The 19,811-nt window shown below is 43.4% G+C and overlaps 1 protein-coding gene across 5 annotated transcripts in view; it reads left to right on the top strand.

Annotated features, from left to right (window-relative positions):
• The window catches only part of PROM1 (prominin 1), a 111,297-nt gene extending 106,512 nt beyond the window's left edge, over positions 1 to 4,785 (top strand). For 4 of the 5 annotated variants that reach the window (XM_061192114.1, XM_061192113.1, XM_061192115.1 and 1 more), the window contains 3 exons: positions 3,037 to 3,155; positions 3,739 to 3,763; positions 4,186 to 4,646. In XM_061192114.1, the coding sequence (XP_061048097.1) occupies positions 3,037 to 3,155; positions 3,739 to 3,763; positions 4,186 to 4,200 (159 nt within the window). In that variant the 3' untranslated portion in view covers positions 4,201 to 4,646. Of the gene's footprint in view, positions 1 to 3,036; positions 3,156 to 3,738; positions 3,764 to 4,185; positions 4,647 to 4,714 lie in introns of those variants that run through there. The other variant, XM_061192117.1, reaches the window with a different exon arrangement.
• The last annotated feature ends 15,026 nt before the right edge of the window (positions 4,786 to 19,811 follow it).

Genomic DNA, 19,811 nt, shown 5'->3' with positions numbered 1-19,811 from the left:
ATCCAAGACCTAAGATCTAAAATGTAGATGAATGTGTTCTGACACTAATAAGCTAGAAAAGTCAAAGTCCTCGCTGCGTATCTTCATTCCTTGCTTGAATTTTATTTACAGAAGTCAAGAGACCCTCATGAAGAAAACTGTTTGTCTGAAATCATTAGAAAGGAACATCACTGGTGTGCAGATTGCCAATATCCCAAAGGACTCTTAGTGCAGCTATATATGTAACCCTAAAGCTATAGCAAACTTAGTTTAATTTTTGAGTTAACAGCCCTTTAAGATGTTGCCATTGGGCTGGTAAGTTCCAGTTAACCAAGTTTATTCCTCAGCTCTGTTCACTCCTCCATATACACTGACTCTCTCCATGAGTCAATCCTCTCTCCATGAGTCAATCCTCTCATTCCGTTCACTTAAAGCACCTCAGTGGCTTACTGTTAATATCACAAGAAGGATCAGGATCCTTAATGTTATGCTCTAGGCCCTGCATGATTGGGTACCTGCCCATTGGCACATTTTGTACTATCTGATCACTTTTCTCACTGTGCTTCAGTGTTTTCTTTTATTTCTTTATACACTCCAATAAAGATGTTAAAAAAAAAAAAATCTAGGTTTCCCCACCCCAGGGCCTTTGCATATGCCAGTTCCGCTGCCTAGAAATTAGACACAAGCTCCTTCTCCCTCTCTCTCTCTCTCATTCTTCCCCTCCACACCCATACCCCACCTAGCTGACTCCTCTAGGTCTTATAATATAATGGTTGAGAACACAGACTCTGAATTCAGATTCCACTCCTACATTTTCTGAACTCTGTGATGTGGAAAAATTATTTATCTTTTCTGAGCTTCTTCACCTTAATAGGGTTGTTTTGATGGTTCAAAGAGAGACTACATGGAAAGCCCTTAACACCTTTCCTGGTACATTAACACATTCCATAAATGTTTGCTGTTATTAGCTGTTGTTCCGTTTTCGGGTCTTAGCTCAAACATATCTTTTTTTCTGGAAAGGTTTTTCTGATCTTCCCAACTACATTTGGCTCCCTTTTGTACACTCCCATGGAACTTTCTGCTTTTCCTGTAGAGATGTTTTTGCTGTTTGTATTGTACATCGGTGTGGCTCTTTGGTAAGACCTGTCCCCCGCAACACACACTAGACTCTGAACTCCATGAGCACGAGCTGTGTGTTCACTGCTGTGACCCTGTCATCTGGAGTGTTGTCTGGCACAGGCCGTAGGATGATCAGATAGCTGCCCGTCCCAGTACATTCAGATTGCTCTATCCGTCCGCCTCTCTGTTCCATTATCACTTGTCTCTGTGGGAGGGACTTTTGTACCTGGATGGAAATGATCCTGCCACTTTCCCAGCCATGCAGATCCCCCGCCTTGGTCTCCTGGCTGCTTCCCTCCCCTTCTGACTTTGTACCCTTTTGTCTGCTGCTTGGAGCCCCTGCTGATGGCTTTGATTAAAGCCCTCATTAGGGGAGCCCTCGGTTAGTTAGGCTGGTTCATTCTGAACTGATCTCCTTGCACCCAGTCTCCACTGCCTGCCCGCAGCCAGTCAGATCACCCAACTAGCAGATGCCTCTCCAAAACAATCGGGGACCACTGGAGGGGAGGCCTGGAGGATGCTCAGGAAGACTGTAGGCTAGAGCTTTGTAGCAGGTGGTTTAAAGAGTAAGGAAGAGTTCTGGCCTTTGGCTCTGCCAGGAAAATCGACTCCCGGCTGGCAAACATGTTTCTTTTATATCTTGATTGTACCCAGAAGGATTGAGGCAGCTTCCAGTAAAAGGTATGGTTGTCATAAAGCTCTAAGCCTCTCAAAACAAGGTTGAAAGTGTAGAAATCTACCAATAAAAGAATATGTGGGAAAGGAGAACAAATTTACTGAAAATTCTGGGCCAAGTGATGCCACTCTGTCCAACGCTAAACTCAACCAGGAACAAAGCAGAAGCGCAGTGGCCGAGACATGAGGGTCTGGGCGGTTGTTTTTATGTCCGAGCTGCCTTTTACCTCCCAGTGGGCTGGGGAGGGCTGCTCTAGTGTTACAACGTTATCCTAAGGCAGGGGCCGCAGACTTGAGCCTCTACAGGGATCTGGAAGGTTGTAGATTTACAAAACAGGCCAAGGCCAGATGCTGGCTAGTGTCTGGTACCCACAGGGCCATACTGGTTGTGCACAGCCATCTCTGTTCTGATTGGTGGGTCAGGTTAAATAATGTTGGGTATCACCCCTGTAAGAGCTAGTGGTATGGCCTGCAACAAACTGAGGACAGATACCCCTCTTGAAGGAAGAACCATCACTCAGCTCCAGCTGATGTTGCCTTGTGGGAACGAGGGCTCAGCATTACGAGTTCCGACTTGAGACTTTTCGAGAAATGACGTAAAGCCAGGTTTCTGTGTGACATCTGACTTAGGAATATAGGCAGCTGTCTTTTAAAAAATACTTTAACATCGCTTTTTAGGCAGAACAGGATTGAATTCAGCCCATGACCGTCCTTAAAGATTGGTTAAATTCATCATGGAACGTTTGTTGGGGGCATCGTTATGTACCAAGCATTGCATCTGTTTTCTTCACACAATAGTGTTATGGGATGAGGATGCTGCCAATCCCACTGTTCAGAGGCAGAGCAAAGCCAGGAAGTTTAATGAACCACCCTCACATCAAAACAACTCAGAGAAGGATCTGAGCTCAGGCCTTCAGGCTGTCCATGCTCTTACGGCTGGCCTCAAAGCCGGGGGCCATCTCATGGGATGGTTAGCTGTTGTTTGGGGGCGTCCTAGATGCTAAACCTTGCTTCAGCGCTTGCTGCCTCTGTTCCTCATTTGTAAAATAAATATGACAATAGGATCTATTCAAGGTTTTCAGAAAGATGGAATGAATTATCATAACAGGTAGCACTTCACACAGTGGCCGGCTCGTCTGAAGTTCACAAAGTTAGAATCCATTAAAAAAACTGCAAAATAAAGTTATTTTCCCCAAGCCAGTGTTGTTTTCCATTTCCCATCTTCAAGCATCTAATCCTCATGATTTTCCTTTTTCCCCGCAGAATTTGTTTTGGTTTGGTATAGGAAAAGCTACCGCATTTTTACTTCCGGCTATCATTTTTGCTGTAAAGCTGGCTAAGTACTACCGTCGAATGGATTCTGAAGATGTATATGACGATGAGTAAGTAGACAAGAGGCTGGGGAATCATTTTCTAAGTGGCGCTACCTTCCAAGCACTTGCTAAAGAACGGCTCTGATGCGGTTAAACTCGATTTTTTTTTTTTATGATTATAACTATATGACATTCTTTTTTTTAATTTATTTTTTTATACAGCAGGTTCTTATTAGTTACCCATTTTATACATATTAGTGTAATAGATCATCCCTATTCAGATGAAATTTTTGTACTGGTTTTCTTATGCTTATTTTAACTTTTTTTCCGCTTGCTTAATCGTCTCAGCTTCCTTAACCAGCCTTCTTATTTCTTGTTTGCAGTTCCTCTGTCTCGGGGACTTGGCACTTTACTTTATAACTGTTTTTACTAGTTTTCATTTTGGCTCCGTGGTCCACCCTTCACTCTGTGCCTGGTGAACTTGTATTCAAAATGTGTTCATTTTGACTTCATTTACCTCCTCCTTAATATGTGTTTCTTCTGAATTTGCTTTGTCAGCATCTGTATTAGAGTAAAAAGGTGGGGGGATGCAGCTGTTGAGCTGTAATTGTAATTGAAAAATCATTTTATCTCCCTTTTTTGTGTTTTATAGTGTTGAAACTATACCCATGAAAAAAGTAAGCCTTTTCTTTTTTAAGCCATATTTCTAAGGTGGGACTGGGGAGGGCTTTATTATTAGATGACAAACTTTTAAAACTAAAATAATAACATTAAATTACAAAACAACAACAAATATGCCCAGATAAAAATAAATGCTGATGCCTCTTAAAATGAGAGCTGGCACATGGAGAATACTGAAGAAATCCTTGTTGAATGAATGAAAATTGTCTATGTTAAATTTATTAATATATAAAATGTTTGTTTGGATCTTTGGTTTTTTAAAGGGAAGAAAATGTAAATATACTTTTTTACTTTCTTTGTAGATTTAACAAATTGTTATATACTTTTTACGACCATTACATTGTCTTTGTAATCCATGATGTAAATGCTTCATCTTAGAAATAACATGGTGTTTTTGGTGCATTTATTTTTGTTACAGTATGGAAAATGCTAATATTGGTTCTCATAGACATCAAGCCTCCAGTATGGAAAATGCCAGTATTGGTTCTCATAGACATGAAGGCACCCAGACAAATTGAACAAAGTTTTTAAACAGATCCAACTGCACGAGTTCATGACCTGCAGCATCTCCAAATATTGGGAAAGAAACCTTCCGTTCAGGAGTTTACAGAGTTCAGTGAGGTCACATGGAGTATGCACTGACTGGCCTAAGAGTGGAAAGCACGCACGCCTATTTTTTAGAAGTTTTGCTTTAATCATCTGAGCCTTCTATGAAAATTTAAATATGTAAAACATTCATTAATTCCCAGTTTAGCCTTTGGAGCAAGACAGGAATTTGGGCACATTTCATCCAACGGGAACTTCGACTCCTAGTTAGAGGAAGTCCAGAAAATAGCAGATCTGTGTGTGAACAATAAAAGAATGATTTCAGAATTATGACTCTAATCTTCTTATTGAAAAATAGATCTAAACTACAGATGTCAATGAAGTCTCTATTATCTTCTTAGGGCGGCTATAACACATCACACAAACTGAGTGGCTTAAAGCAACGTGTTCTTGAACTTTTATGGAGGCCGGAAGTCTGAAATCAACACATCAGCAGAGTTGGTTCCTCCCAGAGAGCCTGAGGGAGAGTCTGTTCCGGGCTTTTCTCTGAGATTCCGATGATTGCTGCCAATCCTTGGCCTTCCTTGGCTTGTAGATATATCACTCCAGTTTCTGTCTCTGTCTTCACATGGAGCTTCCCTTTGTGTGTGTGTGTCCCAATCCCCCTTATCTCCTAAGGACACCAGTCACTGGGTCAGGGCCCATCCTAAGCAAGAATGACCTCACCTTCATTTCATCGTATCTGCAAACAACCTGTTTTCAAACATTCACAGGTTCTAGGTGAACATAAATTTGGTGTCGGGGTGGGCAGGGGGGAGATTATTCCCCCCACACACACAGTCACCCAACAACAATAGCAAATAGCCAAAGAGATAGAGAAGTGGACACGAAAGAAAGTGACACTGTACACACAGAAATTAAGGTAAATTACCAAAATCAGAAATGGCAGAAAATAAAAAAATGTTAGTAGACATACACAAAATAGTGACTCATTCCCCTCTTAATTTTAACCTTTAAGATTTGTCTGTATCTAAGAGCACATTAATAACCCACTGCATGTGTCAGTCAATTGTCTCTGCATCTAACCCAGTGATGCCAGCCCCTGCTACACAGTGGATTCACCTGAGGGGGGAACTTTTTAAAAATACTGATGTTTGGGTCCCATCCCAAGAGATTCTTATGTAGTTGGTTAGGGATATGGCTTGAGCATGTAGATTTAAAATTTTTCCCAGGTGATTCTCTGATGTACAGCCAGGGTTGAGAAACACTGCCTCTGGTTAATTAAATCAGAATTTCTGAGATGTATCCCAGGTAATTCTCATGTGTAACCTGGGTTGAGAATTACTGATACAGCTTCTACATGCATTTCATCTGATTTATATATATATTCATTGATCATCTACTATGTCCCAAGCACTGTGCAAGACACTGGATGGGGGACAGGTGAGCTAACAGACTAGATCCAGCCTCCTAGGAGCTCAGTGTCAGTGGTGGAAACCAAGACGACCCATTTGATGAGTATATGAGAGACACAGAAGGCTGTGGGGTGGTGGAAGTCGGGGGAGGGTTCCTGCAGTTGAATTTCTGAAAAATATATGCATGAAAAACCTATGACACATTTAACAAATCTGTTTCTTATGAAGGTTCTGTGCCTTTCACTTGTCCCCTCCTGTAATCCTCACTGCATCCTTATGAGGTCAGCAGTTTTAGTTCTAATTATAAACGAAGTGGCCTGAAGCTTACAGAAGTGAGTTGTCCAATATCACCCAGCTCATAAGTGTTTGGGTCAGAAGAGGATCCAGGTCCCCCAGATTCCATAGCTCCTGGCTCTCCTGTTGAATCTATTCCGTTAGCGCTAACCTTAGTGCTCTGTTGCCTCTGCTTAGTCATGCTGGCTCTGCATCTTTTGTAAAAGAATGTTGCCTACAACCTGAAATATACAGGATAGCCCATTCTCAAGGCTCTGACCTTTAGAGGTATAACACTTTGCCATTCATATAGAGATAAACAGAGAATGATATCTGTCCTGTTGTGAGGTTTATAGAAACATTGTGACCAGACCTGTAAGAACAAAGGATTCCAGCACCAAAATGTTTGCAACAATCAGCGCACCCCTTCCCCTCTAGTATAAAACAAGCCTGGATTCTAACTCGGGTAAAATGGTTCTTTGAGACACTAGTCCACCATCTTCTGGGTCTGCTGCTTTCCGAATAAAGTCGCTTTTCCTTCCCTCAACACCTCATCTCTCGATTTATTGGCCTGTCCTACAGCGAGCAGTACGAGCTTGGACTCAGTCACAACATCACAAGCTAGGGTTGGTTTTGGCACAGACCGCTTACTGACAACATTTCAAACTAAAACCACCAGATAGCTGTCTGGGGTTCTCTAATGATGAAATGCAGTATCAATCAGTGCTACTCAAAGTGTGGCCTGAGGACCAGAAGGATCACCTGGGGAGCTCAAAAAAGGCTAATTCTGACTCCACCCCAGATACCCTGCATCAGAGTCTTTGAGGGTGAGGCCCAGGAATGTGTATTCTAACAAGCTTTCCAGATGAGTCCAAAGTACATAAAGTTGGCCAAGCATACTTCAAATCACCCTGATGGAAAAGATCATTTAGAAACTAGCTTTTGTCCAAGAAATGTGGCTAAGCCCCAGTGCAAACTACAGATTTTTGGTGCCTATGTAAGGGCTGCAGGGGAAAAGGGAAAAGGTGGAGCCAGTCCTGAGAGCATGTTCATGGCTAACCACCAGGCCCAAACCCACCATCCTTCCATCTGAAATGCCTGTTTCCACTCCCATCTTCCTGAAGAAGGGGCTCCTGCATGCCTTCATTCCCTCCCTGAAACGCCACTGCCATCAAGTCAGATCAGTGACACCCACTACTTCCCCGCCCTCTTCTAAATGAGCATTTACTCTATTGCTCTCTCTCCCCAACAAGATCTCAAACCCTTGTGTACAAAGCCCAGGTCTTAAGTTCCTTTGAGTCCCCATAGCCCTTTAGAGTGTTAACCACAATTTCAGAAATGGACACCTGATTAGAGAGGTGTTTATTTGGGGTTTGTTAGGAGTGCATCCCAGGAGACACAGATTAAAGATGTAACCAAGCAGGACCCTATGGGACCTTGCCAGGACAGTCACCCCTACCCCACCATGTCCTCTGCCTGCCTCTTGTTTGTAGAAAAACTTTAGTCTCCTTGGCCTTCCCCAAGTTGCAAAGAATAAATTTAATCAGATAAGTGAGAAAATGCAGAAACAAAGGAAAATAGTCAAGAAAGACAAAATAATAATTGTTTAGCAATTAAAGTGTATGACTTTTAGTTCCTCCCCAGGGGCTCTAGATAATATTCTGAGCCATGTCCTTTGAGCTGTTTTGCAGAGACTGAAACCCCCACCAGGTGGAAGAAGTTAACTGTATGCTGCCCACAAGCATGTAGACCCCAGACCAGTTGGAACCAGAAGGTTGATGATGTTGACTCCTGATGACCTCACCACCAACTAGTCAGAAGAATGTCCATGAGCTGATGACACACCCTGCAACCCTCTCCCTCACCCTGTCTTTGAAAACATTTCCTGCCATTTGGGAGTTCAGGTCTTTTAAGCACTAGCTGCCTGGACTCCTTGCTTAGCACCTTGCAATAAATGCTGCGCTTTCCTTCACCACAGCTGGTGTTAGTAGATTGGCTTTACTGCACACGGGTGAGCAGACCCAAGTTTGGTTTGATAAGAAAGAAGCACTTGAATTGTGTTCCACCAGACTAGAAAATGGGGGAAGCTTATAAAGGCAAAACACTGCACGGTGACATAAAGTTGTTTGTCAAGAGTTAGAATTGGAGCTGGCAAGAAGTAAAGGTGCTTGTTAAGGAAGGATTGGTTGGGGTTTGAATGAATACAGTGTTGTGAGGGGCAGAGGGGATTTTGAAACTACAAGGTTGCAACTAGCAGCTGCTAGCAGATAATGTTTGCAAATGTAATGCTGGTGGTATCCTTGAGTTTGATACTATTCAGAGAAAATTCAAGTTCTCAGGGACACAGGAACATGTCTGAAAGCACAACCACAAAGGCCACCCAGCTCCATTTTGGATGTCTGAACCACAGTTACTCCATTTTGATTTTTAAATGATCTTAAATATGTCATCAAGAGGCAGGATGGACTGATAGTGGATTGGACTCAGAGACCTCAGTTCAAATGTGCTCTCCCTTGAGAAGCAACTCAAGCTCCTTTAGCCTCATCCCCACCTCTGTTAAATGGGGAGAGGATTACACCCACCTCACTGGGTGGATGTGATGGTCATCATGATGGCTAGCACTGAGTAGGCTCAATAAAGGAGAGCTAATGTCACCTGCCAGTGACATGGTAGGCTTTCAATATATAGCAGATCATGTTTCTTTTTGAGGCAGTGAACTCCTTGTCACTGGGGGTTCAAGGAAGGCTGGTCAAACTATCCTACCTGTGAGATGCCATGAAGAGGTGTCTCCATTCAGTTCAAAGAGGAAAGGAAAGGGAAGGTGGAAGAGTAGGGAGTACCAGGATCTATCTCCCCACTTGAAAATGAATTGCACAGGCAGAATCTGTCTGCTATAACTATTATGGAACCCTGGAGTCTATTGAAGGCTGCCAAATGCCAGAGGAAGTCTTGGATGGTAAATTATGGTTAATTTCGGTCAATTTCAACTCTAAGCTCTGTAGCCACTACCTATTCCCCCGCCCCACTCTGATGGCAGCCAGTCAATGGTGCATGAGTTCTTGGAGTAGCTTGCACACAGACATTGAGGGCAAGAATGGGCATTAAGGACCCTGTCCTTCAGATATTGGAGGTCTGTGTTCTGATCCCTGGTTGCTGCTTCTAATCACAGAGGTGCAGAGCGGCTCTGCTTTCACTCCCTCTGAAGGCCAGCTGCATTAACGCTCACCTTGTCTGGCTACATGGTAGTCCACAGTGCTGAGAGCACAGTCTGTCCAGCAACCTTTTCCAGCCACGTCTTTCAACGTCCCTTCTACCTCTGGAAGATGCCACCAGCTGAGCATGAGAAGGAACTGGAAACGTCTGTGGAATGTCGTGTTCATTAGCCCGCTGTCAGGGGCCCTTTGCTGCCAGTGGCATGGCATCTATGACCGTAAATGAACCAGATATCCAATAATATGGCAGAGCTTTGTCTCAAGTGCTACTATGGTGTGGCCCAAATCTGCCACTTGCACAGAATGGCAATTACAGTTAGGGGGTTAAGTGTCAAAGGCCATTAGAAGCCATAAGTAGGGACTTCCCTGGTGGCATAGTGGTTAAGAATCCGCCTGCCAATGCAGGGGACATGGATTTGAGCCCTGGTCCAGGAAGATCCCACATGCTGTGATGCAACTAAGCCCACGAGCCACAACTACTGAGCCTGTGTGCCACAACTACTGAAGCCTGCGTGCCTAGAGCCCGTGCTCCGCAACAAGAGAAGCCACCGCAATGAGAAGCCCGCGCACCTCAATGAAGAGTAGCCCGCGCACCTCAATGAAGAGTAGCCCCCGCTCTCCACAACCAGAGAAAGCCTGCGCACAGCAACGAAGACAAAAATAAATAAATAAATAAATTTATTTATTTAAAAAAAAAAAGAAGCCGTAAGTAGCCATGAGATGGCAGCAGAGGACACATGTAGTCTATTTGCCAGAAAAGGGCAAGGCTCACCCTTAGAGCTGTAAGGGTCCCCGTTTACCTGCAGAAAGACAGATGAACTACTGACAGTACCACATCCTGAGAGCCATTCCAGTCCCCTGGGCACACAGATGTAAACCTTCCACCCAGTGGACTCCATCAGTTTTTAGTTGGGATGAGCCTTCCGTAAACCAGACCCAAGCATCTTCAGGGCTTCCTGGGAGCCATCTCCAGGTAGCCAAAACTTGGCCTTGAGAGTAACCAAAGGAGATACAATGGATCCTGAAGGGTATGGCCTCAACCTTCTTACGTGAAGAGCACTCATCTGTGGGACCAGGCTTGATGCTCTGGAATGTTCCATTTTCATTTTTTATGAGAAATCTGTTTGCCTTTCCAACTCTGCCTTTAACATCTGAGGAGACCAATGCCGGATGGGGATCCCTGGACGCAATGATATCTGGGCGTCCTTTCTAAGGCCCTTGGTCTCCACAGGTGCCCAAGAGCAGGGCAGGAACTGTTTTTTTAAAGTGGGGTATTGCTGGGAACTGTGTCTCCAAGAAGCCAGTACCCCAAGGGCAGACTGGGCAGAGACTACCTTCCACAGCAAAGCTCGCAGTATCAGAGAGCCAGTTTTCACCAAATCCTTGGGGTTTACGGGGCCCCAGCATAGGTAGCTTGTGGGAACTCGAGCACACCTGCTACCCAGGTCCCCAGGTACAGTTGGCAGATTTTCTGGTCACTTTGTACACAAGGCTCAACAAAATACCTGGATGAAGCCCACATTGTCTCCTGTTCCCAAACAGCTCCACTGAGTCAGGGCTTCCTACCTGGGTTGTGAGGTCTTTAGGGTAGCTTTTTCTTCACTGTCTCAGGAATCGATCTTTGAGCCTCAGTCCCCGGGGCTCCCAAGAATTGACTTGGTGGCTGACGCCTGATATCCTCAGGACTGCTGAGTGCTGCCTCCACCCTGCTTCGACATTAGCCAGGGTCTATTCCGAAGCTGCCACCACCTGCCCTTCATGGGAGCCTTTCAGCAGGAAAGCATCCATGAAGTCATCTCCTGAAGGGAGAAAGCCTTGTCCAGTTACTTGGCTCACCCCCTGATGACAAATACTAGGACAGTACGTATGTTTTGGACATCCAAGTGATCTTCCAAGCAAACTGACCTTTGACACTTGGTACCAAAGAGACTGAGAAAAAGGCATTAACCATGTCCAAGGCAGAATACTGACAGAATGTATAATATTTAGCTACAAGTAGACAAAGTTAACAGGCTGGGGCTGTAGAGGCAACACCTGAATTTTGTTGGCTATATTTAACTGTGGAAATATTCATTTTGGACTTCATGTGAGGAAGAAATGACCTTCCAGTGTGTTAAGCCCCCGAGATTTGGGGCTTTATTTGTAACAGCAACTGCATTACCCATTTATACACTCTGCTACGTCACAGGCTCTAGGACTTTTAAGAGACACATGAGCTGTCTGAGCTTTATTTAGGAACATCAGTAAATATTTGTCAAATTAATTGAATGAATGGATTTAAACTGATGGCATTGAACTATATCATCTCTCACATATACTCCTCCTCTTACATTCAGAGATTCAAAGTTTATTTGAACGTTGGACCAGTTTGGACACTGGGCCAATTATTGACCTTTTTAACAACAATACCACTGTCTGCAGGAAGGATTTAAGAAATGCCTGAGAAGTGCATTGGGGTAAGGGGTCTAAGTGCTTTGAGTTTAACAGCTAAGAAATATGTGAGCACAAAAAATCCCTTGCTGTGTGTCTAGTTGCAAATATATGCAGGTTTCTGAGCTCCACAGTGATGGCAATTTATAATCAGCATAAAGAAACCCTTTGAAGGACTTTTTTCTGCCTGGAGAGCTCAAGTCTGAGGCCATCCTGGAGGCAGCTGGGTGGTCTTGTGTCTGTTCTTTAACAATATATATTTTATGTTCCCCTGAAGTCATATATCCATCAATGTTTTAGAAATCAGATTTGGAGAAGACTTCAGACCTGCTAAAGATAGTGACCACTTTACACAAAGGCATATATCCCCATCCTTCTCCAGCCTTTGAATCATTCCCCCTGCACCCACACCTCCCAGGAGCATCTGTTCTCTTTCTGCCTCTCCTTCCTTTCTCAGCCCCCAGGCTGTGAACTGAAGTCTTACCAGGATTTTCTATGTGCAGTTCTATCTCCTGAATTTTTTTTTCAAGAATCCTGCACTCATTTGCTGTCAGGCTTAATCTGGGGTTGTGGTGTCACAAAAAGATGAAAAAAATCTTTTTCTATCAGAGGAGAAAGAATACTGTAACTGGAGTAGGAGATCTGGGCGCAGCTGAAAGGATGGCGTTCTGAGACTTTAGGGAAGTCCCTTAAGTCACTTTTCTCATCTTTCTTTCAAGCATAAAAGCCACTCCTTACAGCGTTGTTATAAAAATCTAATGTAATAATATACAGTGAAAGCATAACAATGACATGGTGCTATGTGGATATGTAGTCTGATTATCACTCAAGTAGAAAAGAGATGGAAATATTCAAAAAGGAAGAAAAAAAACCTCATATCCCAGTGTGGTCTTCCAGGATAAGATCACCACAAGGCGGTGATACGGAGTCAACAATGCTTCTGAAATCTGGTAACAGGAGGCTCCCAATCTTACTGAGGACAAAGGTCTAAACTAGCCTAAACAGAACCCGTAACCATGAACATCTGTTGTAAAAGTTGTTATAAGTTGGAGTTGGAGTCTTGTTATAAGTTGGAGTCTAAGACAAATTCAACCATTGAATTCATTCAAGTGATTGTTTTAAAGAGAAGTTAAGGAAAAGTGAGAGGCACCTTTTCTGCATTTACATCATTTGAAGTCAAAAGGAGAGGGGAGCCAGTTACTAAACCATAGCTTGTCCCCAGGTGGCTGACATCGGATTCTCTTTCCCTCCCGTGTCACACTCAGATGCCACCGTCGTTCTTGGAGCCTGACTCTCCCGTATTTGAAAAGCTGTGTCAGTTCTGAGGTCAGAACCTGGATGCGCTGGGACAGCATTACTTATACCTTTATCCCCTCCCAGTCCCAGATTGGGATTTCTATACTTCTCTCATTGGAAGGGGGCAGCCTGTGTGATCTCAGGGTTTTCTAACTGTCCGTCCCAAAGGGCCCCAGTAAGAAGATGGAAGGGAGAGGAGGAGTAGAGGGACCATAGGGTTTCAAGAACAGATGTGACAGGGAATCTTGGGGCCATTAAATTACTACTACAGCTTGTACATAGATATACAACTCATGTTCAAACGACAGTACATAGCATAGTGGTAAATTAACTACATATCTATTTAAAGGCATAATTCCCATCGGCTCTGTGGTACCTTCTTGTTGTTACTCCTTTTTTTTTGGCTATGCTGGGTCTTAATTGTGACACGCGGGATCTTCGTTGCGGCATGTACACTCTTAGTTATGGCATGCGGGATCTAGTTCCCTGGCCAGGGATGAAACCCGGGCGCCCTGCGTTGGGAGCACAGAGTCTTAGCCACTGGACCACCAAGGAAGTCCCTGTGGCACCTTTTGACAGCAGTTTAGTTTAGGTGCACAGATTTTTTAGAGTCTCAATGATTTTTTTGAAACCACGGCTTCACCAGTCACCAGCTGTCTGGTCTTCGGTAATCTTTAATTCCCTCCTCTCCACAATGTGGGTAATAATATCACCAATCTCCTAAGCATGGTTCAAGGATTAAGTGCTACTATCCATGCAAATTTTGTGGAGTAACAGCTCAAGTGATAGCTGCTGTTGTCAACTGAAGAAAAAAAAAAGAAGCACAACCTAAAAGTTGAGAATTCCATTTTATTTGGCGGACTTTCTGAGGACTTAAACCCGGGAGACGGCCTCTCAGATCGCCCTGAGGGACTCCTCCGAAGAGGTAAGAAAGGAGCCCGAATAGATAGGAGCTTTTGCAACAAAGACCAGGTAGTCAGAACATCCAAAGATGTTCTCAGACCAGGTGTTCATTAAGGAAAACCAGACATCTTAAGTTAAGGAATTTAGTGTTTTTCTATGTATGGGAAGATGCAAGAGTCTGGGCTCATTGAAATCATTTCTTTGATACGCACCTTAGCTGTCTAGGACCCATATCCTGCTTCTCTCCATCCTGAATCCCCTCAGGGTGCACAGTCGGGGCAGCTGCAGTGGCTGCAGCCTTGATGGTAGCAACATCCTTTGTTTACTGGTAAGGTAGGTGACACTTTCCCCCCACGCGGTCACTCTTACCATCATATGGTTGCTCAAGCACCTTTATTAAATGTGTGAGCGCTATGATGGGGAGGTCTGCCCAGGGAGTGGGTGTCATCAAAGGGTCCTCGATCTTGGGGAGACAGGGAGCCACTGGTGTGGTTGCAGCCTCGGGTGAGTTCTAGAATGCCCTCCTGCGCACCTCCTCATCTATCTGATCCATAACTTTCTCCCACGCGACATGAAACCCCTGGACTCTCTCCCTGCTGGGAACGGCTCTCCATGTCTTTGAGGACAGTTACTCCTCCTCCAGATCCAGCCACGTGTGTCAGGGGACTGGGCTCTTTCCCCTCCAGTCCTGCTCTTTGCCATGGTGGATGAGTCCACCAGCAGCAATGTGACTCAAGCCCAACTTATCAAAGTCTCTCCCTGAGATTTTCCACGCTGTACCTCAAGTCAGAGCTGCTGACATCCATGTTTCCAACCATATAGAGAAAAGCATTCTGAGAAAACAAAGCACACGTGCAGAGAAAACTGAGACGTGATATTAGACAGATTGCTGGTGATTTTCAAGTCCCTAGGGGCCTGAGTGGTTGTCTTAATCATCTAGTTTATCTTCTGTATCTTATGAAATTTTGACATGTTGGTGGGGTGGCCAACAGACCCGGAGAGAGACTGCCTTTCCCAAGGCTAGCTATTCCTAAAGGTAGTAAATGGTGTAATTATGGGCACACCTCCCATATGCAAGCAAACTATCCCTTTATCTAACTCTAAATACACCAAACCAATATTTTTTCCTTCCTTAAGTCAACCCACGGCCAGATACCAAACTGCTAGCCCTATGCCCCAAGCCTGCCAAAATTATTCACACTGACCTATCCTAAACTGTTTACTCTGCCCTGCCTTTGCGTCATATTGAAATATTTAAACAATTGTGCCTATATTAATGAAACTTGCATAAGGATCTCTATATAGCAGGGTTTGGAGAGCTTTCAGATGGGTGAACACATGAGATGCTGGGAGGGTGGTGCACCCCGAGAGGGCATGGTAGCCCTTCACCCTCCCCTCCCCCGACCTTGCACTCTGCATCCCTCCCATTGGGCTGTTCCTGAGTTGCATCCTTTATAATAAACTAGTAATAGTAAGCAGAGCAATTTCCTGTGTTTTGTGACTCATTCGATTGAATTATCAATCCTGAGGGTCATTGTGGAAACCCCAGAATTTGTAGTCTGCCCAATAGACATGTGAGCTGCCTGGGCACCCCATTTGGGGCTGGCTTTGGAATTGGGGGGCAGTCTTGCGGGACTGAGCCCTTAACCTGGGGGGTCTGCACCCTTAACCTGGGGGGTCTGCACAGACTGCAGGTAATGTCAGAATTGAATTGAATTGTAAAACACCAAATTGATGTCAGAGAGTTGGAGAAGTGGTGTTAGAAAAGGCACCACGTATTTGTCGTGAGTGTGGTGGGTGGCAGTGGGTGGCATGGACATCTCTCAATAACAAAAGATTTTAAAAAGTAACTTTAGCTTTGGCAAATGACAAATTGACAATTGACAAACCTCTGCAGAATTAATCATTACTGTGGCTCAAATTATAGTTATATCTGAGGGTCCCACTAAATTGAAACATTATATCCCTTGTCATCTTTTTTTTATTATTGGATGAAAGATTCTTTAAGTTCTATAGTGCTTTACAATTTTCAAAAGTTTCACACACATGGTTTCATATGATCCCATAATAACACTTTTTCCCACCTATCCTGTATTGTCCCTTCCCCCCTTCCCTCTCCCCACTGGTAACCACTAGTTCGTTCTCTATATCTTTGAGTCTGCTTCTTTTTTGTTTTATTTACCAGTTTGTTGTATTTTTTTAGATTCCACATATAAGTGATATCATACAGTATTTGCCTTTCTCTGTCTGATTTATTTCACTTAACTAATTCCCTCCAGGTCCATCCATGTTGTGCAAATGGCAAAATTTCATTCTTTTTTATGGCTGAGTAGTATTCCATTGTATGTATACACCACATCTTCTTCTTCCATTCTTCTCTTGATGGACACTTCATTTGCTTCCGTACTGTGGCAATTGTAAATAATGCTGCTATGAACATAAGGGTGCATATATATTTTCAAATTAGTGTTTTTGTTTTTTCCAGATATATACCCAGGAGAATTGCTGGGTCATATGGTAGTTCTATTTTTAGTTTTTTTAGAAGCTTCCATACTGTTTTCCACAATGGCTGTACCAATTTATGTTCCTACCAACAGTGTATGAGGGCTCCCTTTCCTCCACATCCTCTCCAACATTTGTTATTTGTGTTCTTTTTGGTGATAGCCATTCTGACAGGTGTGAAGTGATATCTTTTTTTTTTTTGGCTGTGTTGGGTCTTTGTTGCTGTAGGTGGGCTTTGTCTAGTTGTGGTGAGCGGGGCTACTCTTCATTGTGGCGTGCAGGCTTCTCATTGCGGTGGCTTCTCATGTTGCAGAGCACAGGCTCTAGGGCTCATGGGCTTCAGTAGTTGTGGTGTGTGGGCTCAGTAGTTGTGGCGCACAGGCTTAGTTACTCCGCGGCATGTGGGATCTTCTCAGACCAGGGATCGAACCCATGTCCCCTGCATTGGCAGCTGGATTCTCAACCAGTGCATCACCAGGGAAGTCCTGTGAGGTGATAGCTCATTGTGGTTTTGATTTTATTTCCCTGATGATTAGTGATGTTGAACATCTTTTCATGTGCCTGTTGGCCATCTGTATGTCCTCTTTGGAAAAATGTCTATTCAGTTCTTCTGTCCATTTTTTAATCAAGTTGTTGTGATGTTGAGTTGTATGAGCTGTTTATATACGTTGGATGTTAACCCCTTATTGGTCATATCATTTGCAAATATCTTCTCCCATTCAGTAGGTTGTCTTTTCATTTCGTTTGGTTTCCTTTGTTGTGCAAAAGTTTTTAAGATTAATTACAACCCATTTATTTATTTTTTGCTTTTGTTTCCTTTGCTTTAGGAGACGGATCCAAAAAAAATATTGTTGCGATTTATGTCGAAGAGTGTTCTGCCTACGTTTTCCTCTAGGAGTTTTATAGTATCCGGTCTTACATTTAGGTCTTTAATTCATTTTGAGTTTACTTTTGTATATGGTGTTAGAGAATGTTCTAATTTCATTTTTTTACAAGTAGTTGTCCAGTTTTCCCAGCACCACTTATTGAAGTGTAATCTTAAAAGTAAGGAAACATAAAATAGAAGAAAAGTAGATATGCTTCCCTATAACTGTAGCCTTGTCTAAATTCCCCAGAATCATGGCACCCACTGCCTTAAAGCAGCCCATATTGGGCATAGATGCAGCATAATGAATAACAAATTAAAATAGCTTTTGACACTTATAACTTTGCTTGATAGAATTGGACCCAATGACCCCCCATTAAAATAGTTAATATGGGGCTCAATGTAAGTTAAAACAGGACCTTCAGAGATGAAAACTTATTATACAAAACCTAATTAATGAAAGGATGATTATCCCTACTTCTTCTCCATTGGACAGCCCAATTTTGCCTGCTCTTAAATCTGGAAAAAATAGAGGGCACCTCCTGGTGGATTACTACAACTTTAGTGCTGTGTTCCCATCCACCAGGGCCCTCATACCCAATATACAGCATTAGTAAAATTACTATACTCCATGCCTAAAGGGAAGTCTAGTAGAGGTTGCTACTGTCTGAGCCATTGTAGAGATCAGTGGAGATTATGGCGTTCCCCAGGAGACTCCTGCCTCATATCAGTCAATCGCCTTGGGCCCCTGGGTAGAGGCCCATCCTCTCCTCAGTGCCTCCTCCTGCTACCACCCCCCCGCTTACCCACACAATCTCCTGCCTTACGTTTCCCATGCAACCGCCATAACCAGTCCTTCCCCTTAACTACACATGATACCACTAATCTTTACATATACTGTACTCACTTATTAGTTTATATCCTCTAACAGCATAACTACCAGGCCTACCACCTTGAACCAAAGCACGTACACAAAGACATTATTGTTAAACTCTTAATGATTTCCAACTCCACCAAGGTACTGTTAGAAACCTTCCCAAATTCCAGATCTATTTTCTTGGATTACATCATATAAATTGAAAACCTGTTTATGGACTGGCCTACAAGAAATCCATACACCTCTACTTGTGGTCCTCTATTTTACTTCCATAACAAAATGTTTTCTTTGCTGTTTGGGGCAACCTATGCCTTACTCCCTAAAAATCTCCATGATCATCACACCAAGATTTCCTTATATGATGTTAAGACGTCAAAGGATAGATTGAATTAATTTTTTTTTAATATTCTGCATTTTATGATGTTTCCATATTTTGCAGGGCCTTATAAACTTGAGGAGAGACTGCCCCTCCCAAGGTAGTTAATTCCTAATGGTAGCAAACAACTTAATTGGGAGCATACCTCTCATTTGCAAGTTAAGCACCTCCTTTATTCAGCACTCATACATCAGGCCGATATTCTCCCTGCCCTAAATCCATCCAGGGCCTTGTACAAGATAGCTAGGGAGACCCCTGTACCCCAGATCCCACTAGAGCTATTCAAATGGCCAATCCAAGGCTCTTTACCAGATGCTTCTCCATGTGGCCTGGCATGGCATGGCATGCCCCCTTCTAGTGGAAAATGTAAGTTATAAATTCTTTTTTTCAATAGCTTTATACTCTCCATATAGTCACTTAGTAAATTCCTTAAATTAAAATACCAAAGGTACATTTTGAGACAGTGGTCCTACACAACGCTTGCCTTCCATGAGTTATAAGAAACTTCCAATAAATTCTCAATTTTGTTTCTGTCGTTTTCAGTTTTTTTATTATTACAATCAGAATAATCTTGATAAATACAAAATCCAATTCAATCCAGTAAACATTTGCTAAGTGCTTTCTAAGCTTCATTCTTGAGCTCTGGGCGAGGGATGTCACTAGCCAGGATGATGATGGTGGCAAGCCCATGAATGAACCAAAACAAGGTGACACCTCAACTGTAATAATGGTGAAGTCTGTAAAAATTTATGAGAACCCAGATGAAGGAACAGTGAATTCTGTCGAAGGCACAGGGAGTCAGGTAGAGAGAATTTGCCAGGTAGATATGGGTGGAATTGAATTTCAGGCAAAGATAACAGTTTGGCAGGGGCAATGTGTCCTGAAACAGGACATGTGGGGAGAAGAGTGGACAGTAAGATATAGCTGGAGCCCAGGGACACATGTAGGATGTGGTGGTTATTGACCTTGAAGTTGGCTAGGGTTAAGACGGGAAAGACCTCATATGTCCGACTCAGAAATTTGGACCTTTTCTGTAAGCAGCTGAAAAACATCAGAGGCTTGAGGCTGGGATGCGATGAGATGTCACCCCTACAGCCATCCTCAGAGAGTGAGCTGTCAACTGAGCTGGCAGTCTTGAAACTGGGAGCCAAATCACATTCGCCTTGCATTCTGCACAGTGACTAATACTGTGCTTTACATAGAGCGGTTACTGAGTAATCACTCAATAAATACTGTTCTTTTCTCTCCAGCCGTTGACTTCTCTTAACCAGTTGAAGGCTCTTGAGAAATTCTCCCTGCCTTTGGCTGGGTCAGATGTCTCCAGCCTGGGCATTCCAGCCTTCCCTCCA

This window comes from Eubalaena glacialis, chromosome 5 (assembly GCF_028564815.1).
Source record: "Eubalaena glacialis isolate mEubGla1 chromosome 5, mEubGla1.1.hap2.+ XY, whole genome shotgun sequence".
NCBI classification, from domain to species: domain Eukaryota; kingdom Metazoa; phylum Chordata; class Mammalia; order Artiodactyla; family Balaenidae; genus Eubalaena; species Eubalaena glacialis.
Note: the sequence above shows the minus strand (reverse complement) of the source record. Positions and strands in the feature narration are given on the sequence as shown.